This window comes from Stylophora pistillata, chromosome 9 (genome assembly GCF_964205215.1).
Source record: "Stylophora pistillata chromosome 9, jaStyPist1.2, whole genome shotgun sequence".
Lineage (NCBI taxonomy): Eukaryota > Metazoa > Cnidaria > Anthozoa > Scleractinia > Pocilloporidae > Stylophora > Stylophora pistillata.
In genome coordinates, this window is record NC_142527.1 from 15,224,035 (window position 1) to 15,231,813 (window position 7,779).

The following is a 7,779-nucleotide window of genomic DNA, read 5'->3' on the forward strand; positions in this document are numbered from 1 at the left end:
TAGAACTACGTTCGTAATTCTTGGACGATTTCGGCCATAGAAACTTAAAAAGTGGCAGAAGATAGTCAAAACAAAGAAAACAGAAACGAATTTCGCGAGTTTGTTGTGCTACAAACACAGCTGGCTTTCTTTCCCGGCTCTCGAAGTAAACAAGTCATTCTTATTTCTAAATGAAGCGAAATCTTTTTGCAATGTAATAAACCCTTTATTGACCAAGCTTGTTCGGTTAAGATGGCTGAATATTAGCCTTGCTATTTTTTCGCATTTTGATGGATCTTGACTTCGTCTTGGTCCATAAAAATGCAAAAAAAAAAAAAGAACTCGGCCAATATCCGGTTAATAATGCATAACTAGGTCTCAACTGACAAGCGACCAAGTTCACAAGTTGACCTGCAGTTGAAGTCATTGCCAGAAAAGAAGGAAGTTAAGGCTCAAAAACAGGCTGAAAGGGTTCAATACATGTTTCGCTGAAGACATTTAGGAAGAAGGAGTGGAAGAGGCAGCCTAGGATAAACACCGCTCTCGGAAAAACTCGTGGTCAAAATATTGGTAGTTTTTCACATTGTGTAAAGTGTCATAATCTGTCACTTAAGCGTTTTCTAAATTAGGCTAAACATTTCTAATGGTTTGTTCTTCGATCCATCACAAGCTGATAGTAATATTGGAATTTCTATTATTTCTTAACTCGTTTCCAATGATAGACAGTGGTGTCATCATTTCTCGGATTTATTAAGCAGAAAGCGGTTTAGAAGTAAGTTTTGTTTGTATTTGAGCTGTGTAGTTACGTGATGTTGCAGTTGATAATAAGCACTAATTTCGACTGTTTCACACGATGTGGAAATTTAATTACGACTTGTGTTTCATTCAGTTGGCCTATTTATCGCTTTTATTCAGTCTTTTCTACGATTGATCTGTTATTTTTTTCTGAAAGCTGTTTTGGCCATCTCATGAGACTTCCACCAAAAAAGTCTTGGGAGAATAAATTTAAAAGTACAGTCTGTTGATTTCGAATGAGGCCGTAAATATGGTTTTAATACCGAGTATGCTTTCTCTCATGTTTACGCATAAGCTGATGTTTCTGTTAAATCTATAAAGCACCTTAAGCTCAACTTGTGGATAAAATAATATAAAATTTTTCCTCGAACATGACTGTGATTCGATTAAAATCCAATTTGCTCTTTGATCTAGGTCAAAATTACTACCCTTTTGGTGAAACGGGGATTTCATTATAACAGGTAGTTTATACTGAGTTTGGTGTTCTTATAAAATATTGTACTTTTCTTTTATTGATTATTTTTCATATCTTGTTGATAATGAGACCTACAGGTATTTCTCTTCGTGTCTGTGTGTAGAGTCTCGCACATGGCGGAGGGTGGTGTGAAAGGCTCTCGTTCAGCTGAAGGTAAGATCAAATGCATCGTACGTAACTGAAGTGTTGATCTGTTGTGGCTAATATTCACATAAACGTCCTCTACCAAGCTCCTGAATGTAAAATATAACTAAATCAGTGGGAAAGATGTCTAAACTCAAGATTTTACGTAAACAGATTTGTGCGGAAAACAAAGAGATTTACTGTTAATATGGCTTCAATTCTTCGGTGCTTGGCGACCCGTTAATTTCAGTCAGCAGTTCCAAAATCGCGATGACGTGATACAAAATAATAGCGTTTAGTAGTGAGAGAAGCTCAACTTCCGGCAACTTTAATGTGAATTGCTTCTTTTAAGCCTAAGTTTGACCAGTGGGGAACTTCTGGGTCAAGTTTCATGGCTGGCCCAGAGATAAATCATAAGCACCTTCTGAGCAACTTGTTTGGTATAGCCCCTTAGAGATTACCTAGATCTGAAGATAAGAGATCCAATTTCTCCTGAAGGATAAAATTAAGTTTTTCTGTGATTGCATTTGTCTACATTGAACAAAAATGCCTATTTGCTTGCATTTTTTTTTTGTTTTGTTTTTTTTCTACTGCCTCCTATATGAGGCGAAGGTGATGTCAATGTCTACACCCCGGCCCAGTGGGTGATACACCTGCTTATCAAGTTTCGATAAAATTCCTTCCTAAGCTTTGTGTATTAAACAAGTCAAAAGTAGGTCCACATCCTCTGTAGTGTGGGTTTGAAACTGACAGAGAGTTCATTGTAACTTTTTAAATTTAATGTACCCCAGGGTCATTTTGATTCACTTTCAGTTGCCACCAATTTAACCTTTATCCACAAAACAGCATTACATGGTTATTATTTTGAAGCCAATGACTAAAATTATCAGACTATTAAGGGCAATAAAATTTAAGTCCTTTGAAAGGCTCTCTAGGTTCAGCTGAATTGGCAAGGTGACACCAATCCAAACAACCTTAGTGAATTATGCCCAGTTACTGTGACTTTTGACTTGATTCCAAACTCTGGGTGTCAACTCACCCAAAGAAATTCAAGTGATCATGTGTGGCTTTTTATCAAAGGAGTAACTACTGAAAAAGGATAACTTTCAAGTATAATTTTGACTCAGTTTTACTTGTTTCTGTCCATAGGGTTACACAAAACAGAGAAACCAGGAAAACTGTCATCTGACCTATTAAACAAGTTTAGATCAGATCCCACATTGACTTGTCCACAGCCTTTACCTGTGGGACATGCACACTCTTTCACTTCAAGTTCTGAGGAGATTTTGACCTCACAGGAAAACATTAAATCAATGAAAACAAGTGTCAGAATCAAAGTCCCCGACAAAAGCAAAGACCATCTCTCACCCAGCAGTGGTGATGAGGATATACTTTCTGATGATGAAACAGGCTCAACTAAAGATAAAAAGAAACGAAAATCCAGGTGGAAGTGGAGTCCTTTGAAAAAGATGAAAAAAATTTTCAGGAGAAAGAAAAGCCCCACACGAGTTAAATCTTGTGAAGATATCCCAACAGAGCATTACAAACCAACATATACAGTCTCATCACCAGAGGATGATGTGTCAATAAGAAATCGTACCAAGTCAGAGCCTTCCTTGGTTGAGGCAAAAACTAACAGTCAACTGGCTGTTGTTGAGTTGCATGAAAGAAGAAGTACATTTGACAATCCCATCCAAACAATGCAGAGTAAGCCTATGAATATGGTGAGTTGTGCAGTAAGAGGTGGCTTTTTGTTGAAACAAATTACGCCCATGAAAGGCACAAACAGTTTTTTTAGTCAATGAGGAAAGAAGATTCAAAAAGTGATTTGCCTGGCTGTGTTTTGAAAATACAATCAGGCTATCAAAGAAAGGTGTAACATAAACACTCTCACTGGGTGTCTGGTGTGAAAAGGTAGTATACATGGCTCTACAGTAAATGTAAGGGTTTAAGTCCTTTATTACTCACTCCCTGCCTGCAATACTGTTCTTTTACACATTTCCCTGGTTTTGCATCTAATGCTTGTGATTTACAGTTTAGTAGGGAGTAGGGGAACATTAAATATCCCCAAGACATACCTGGTCTTTAAATTTATCTTTTTAAGCCATGACACTTTTTCAAGTAGAAGGTTGATCTTACCAACTGAAGAAAGTTTTGTCTGATATCATTTAATAACCAGCGATCAGAGCAAGGAAAAGGTGAACATTATTCATCTATGCTTCACTCTTCCTCTAATGTGGGGTTGGTGCAGGAAAGACTACATGCTTTCTTCTAAAATGAGTTCACATTTGTAGTTACTTAATTTTTACCAACTGCAGTATGTTTGTTTCAGCCTTCTGACAAACTGGTAAAAACCTTGGAAACAGATAGTAAAAGCCAAGAAAGTATAAGTGAGGAACCTTTCATGTCTTCAGAGGACATAGCTAGCCAACCAGATTCCACAGGCCTGGATTTGAGCATCATAAGTTGTGACAGTGGTACCGAAGGTAAGTTTCCATGAATTGGTCCCTGTTTCTTTCTAGCAAATCTCAATGAAAAATATGACAAACAAGATCCAATGAAAAACACAACCTCACCTTTTGTGAAAATTACATTTTATATAATTATGTAGCATACATTGTCAACTCAGTGAAGAAGACTCAAATGTGCACTGGATCAAACTGGGCTTTATTACACAGATAAGGAAGCCTTGACTGTGCTCTGTTCTTTTGTGGAGCGTGCAAGGGCAGACAGAGCATGAAAGAAGTGTAGAGGGAAACACAAGATTCATTTGAGTGTTTTCTCCTACCTCTTGAGTGAAATCCACTTCCTGAATGTTTTACAGGAAAAAAGAGCATGTCAAGGTTTCTTTGTCTATTTTATGATTAAGAATACATCAATTTCCCTCACATTCTGGAAATATTCATCAACCAAAATTTCCTTTCCAAACAAGAAAAGATGTCAGCAGTATCCCTTTTATGAAACATGTTAATGAAACAACTGTCATTAGTCACAAACTGCATGAAGGCTAAACTTTCTGTTCCAGATGGACTGCAGAGGCTTTTTGAGTAAAGAACCTTGACTTCACAACAGATTGTTTACCTTGATTGAAATATAAGAAGTCCTTGGGAATTTTTAATTTGGATAATAGTCATCAAAACTCCAAACTAAACTTACAAACTCAGATAAATCAGTTTTAAATTATTAATTGCTTATGCTAGTAGATACTTAAATTATGAATTGTATTTCCAAGTATGGTACTTAAAATGTTACTTGAAATGATTAGCAAAGAGATATTTTGTTAATACCTAAAAAAGCAAAGCCATCACTTTGACAGAATGTTTTTCTTGTATATTGTTAGTCCAGGCAGCTCTTTTTTTCAACAAGGCAGAGTGATAATATTTTCCTATTGGGTTCTCCGTGTGACTTTTTTGCTTTATTGCAGCTGCAGTCAGTTTCGAAAATTTGCCGAGTGCTTCATCTTTAGAGGGACTTCAAGCTGCACATGATAGAATAAAAGTTGCTCCAAAACACCGTAGACCACCCAGTAGAGCTCTCTCCCACAAGTCATCCAAAACCACGAAGGGTAATCCTTTGAAACCACACAAGCGGTCCAAGACTGATCCACAAGAGATTTCTTCGAACTCCACCTCAGCCATGGAGTCCATTGAAGGAAAGGGGATTAGTAAAAATTCAGATGTAATCAACAAAACAATATCGGAAGATGCAGAAATTAAGAATGATCCAGGAAGGGATAAAGTTGTGGCCGATTTAAAAGCAAACGCAACGGAAATTTTCAATGAGGTGTTGAAATCTTCAACAGTAGATAAAAAGAAGGAAGAAAGTGATTTGATCTCAGCTGGTGACATGTCAGAAGACATAATTGAAGCTAAAGGTATACAGGAACAAGAGACCACCATGAGAAGTGTCAAAGCATCCAGTAAAATCCATGAAGACAATGAAGATAAAAGCCTTACTATGAAGGTGAAAGACACTGTCATTCAGAGCATAGAGAATGTAGAGACGGAAAAAAAAGAGTCGAAACCAAGAGAGGAAGTTTTTGCAAATAAAGAAATCAGTAGACCTTTTCTTGACCGCGGTAGGAGGTCTAAATCACTAAATAAGAACTTTGAGAAAACGGAGCCATCAGAGGAGTCACCTGTGAAGTCACCACTGCAAAGAGGATTCTCATTAAATGGCATTAAACAGAATGGTGAAAAATCTCCTGATCTGAAACTTGAAAAACAAGAGAAAAATGGAAATCAAGAAAAACCCCTTGGTGAACAAAGTAAAAGTTTTGATGTTAAGAATTCATCACAAGTGTGTCAGGCCCACAAAGTGGAATCCTTGGATTCAGTCCCCGCCTCACCAGTTAAGGTTTGTGATGCGGACAAAGTGTCCCACGAAAATGAAAAGGCTTCCAATCAACCTGCCTGGATAGCACTAGCAAACAGAAGAAGTAAAAGATTTTCACAGTTACTTAACGAAACTAATGACAATCAGGTAAGTGATTTTGAAAATATTACCCCAACATCAGGTCTTGCCAGCATTAGTTTATTTCCAAAACGCATGACCATTTTATAGCTTGTCGAGGAGATGAAACGCCAAATAAGCGTGATAATGAATTACCATCATATTTCATAACATATTGTGTTGCATGTACAGGAATCGCACAGATTGCAATAAGTGAGTTTCATCGTTTATTTCAGGTGTCACTGGAAATTAAGAATGACTCTACCTCTGCTGTAATCGTACAATCCAACAAACAAGGCGACGCATCAGATCCATCTGACAAGAAAAAACCCAAAATACCAGCTAAACCAGAGAGGCTAACTAACAAGACCAACGGTAACAACGTAGCAAAAGAGGTAGAGAAGCGCAAAGTACTAAACCAGTTACCCTCAGGAGGAAGGGATTTGCCTAAAGATAAATGTGTGGTATGTGGGAGAACTGTTTTCCAAATGGAGAAATGTAACTTTGACAGTAGTGTGCTTCACCGCCAATGCATCAAGTGCTCTGTCTGTAAGAGACTTCTGACAATTGGAAACTTCATCATAGCTGAAAGCAAAGTATACTGTAAACCTCATGGACAGGTAGTGTCTGTCTCCTTGTAAATCAGAGAATTCCTTCGCGAGAGGGATACAGAGGCGTGCATTGTAATTACCTCTGACCTTGTACAGCACACTAGAAACTACTGGAAGCAAATTGTTCCTCCTACCCGTAAATGATATATGAACTGAATTATACTTTACTTTACGAAACGTGATACATACCACTGGTGCACTTTACTGTGGGGTAATCACCTTCACAATTAACGCATGCACTGCACCTATCACTGCACCTCTAACTGCACAATCATAAATGCAACCATACATGCCGCACCGAATTGGTGATGTTTTTTTTTTTTGTTTGTTTGTTTTTTTTTATGAAACATTATTTTAAAAAATATGTCTCAACAACTTCAAACGACATTTTTATTAAACGATGTTCTCGTTCTCAGCAACTGACAAAGGGTCCACTTGAGCATGCTTGATTCAACTTGTGAATAGTGACATGGAATTGCGGTGGCTGTAAAATCGTGCAAAAGTTTTATCATAGCAATATGTTTGACGTAAGATAAACAACAAAAGTACCCAACATAGCCGTTGGAGTATAGACTAACCGCTGGCTTTCACTTAAAACATACAGTCCCGCTCCTGAACTTCTACAAAAAAGCGGGAACGTTTGAGTGAGAAACAAATCTTTTTTTAGTATTAGTAGAGGAAAAGTGTGTGTGGTTGCTCAATTTAAAGACAGTTCCCTGAGACATATCTCGGTTACAGAGGACACGTAGCCCGTTTTAGATTCGGGATTGTTATGTGAAGTGCATATTTTTACAATGTTAATACTAATGAACAGACAGAACAGAACAGAACAGAACAGATTTATTTTGCACTATCTCAAGAGATTACAGCAAAGATTACTATAGATTACAAAGTAAAAATAAACAAGAAACAATAAATTACATAAATAATCAAAAATAAACTGTGCGCAGTGACCAAAGCAGCTTAAGCTTTCGATTTGGTCACTGCCACATGTAACTAACTGGCGTACTTTACATTTATATAAAATTACAAGTAACGAGTAGCGGACAAAGTAAAATTATAACTGCATACATTCTTACTTACTATTTCATGTGGTAACAGTAATAGAATAATAATAGAAATAGAAATGATTACTAAAAGTGGCGGCAGTAATTAATGGATAATTACTGAGGCATATGGCATTATGAGAAATATTGCAGCCAGCTGAGGCCTACGGCCTCAGCTGGCTGCAATATTTCTCATGATGCCATGTGACGAAGTAATTATCTATTATAATTATTGATCCCCATGAAATCCTATTCTGTGTCTTTGTTGGATCTTCGATTTAGTCGCACCCGTGTGATA

The 7,779-nt window shown here is 37.3% G+C and overlaps 1 protein-coding gene across 5 annotated transcripts; it reads left to right on the top strand.

Annotated features, from left to right (window-relative positions):
* The first annotated feature begins 573 nt into the window (after positions 1-573).
* On the top strand, positions 574-7,435 carry LOC111324142 (uncharacterized). Of its 5 annotated transcripts, none has more exons than XM_088733563.1 (7): positions 574-751; positions 1,189-1,235; positions 1,327-1,402; positions 2,522-3,096; positions 3,705-3,858; positions 4,797-5,854; positions 6,061-7,435. In XM_088733563.1, the coding sequence occupies exons 3-7, from the start codon at positions 1,363-1,365 to the stop codon at positions 6,463-6,465; spliced, it is 2,232 nt and encodes a 743-aa protein (XP_088589689.1). In that variant the 5' UTR covers positions 574-751; positions 1,189-1,235; positions 1,327-1,362; the 3' UTR covers positions 6,466-7,435. The 5 variants fall into 5 exon arrangements, with proteins under 5 accessions (XP_088589689.1, XP_022783375.1, XP_088589690.1 ...); XM_022927640.2 differs by having other exon boundaries at positions 1,353-1,402; XM_088733564.1 differs by having other exon boundaries at positions 574-1,235; positions 1,353-1,402.
* Positions 7,436-7,779: the final 344 nt, after the last annotated feature.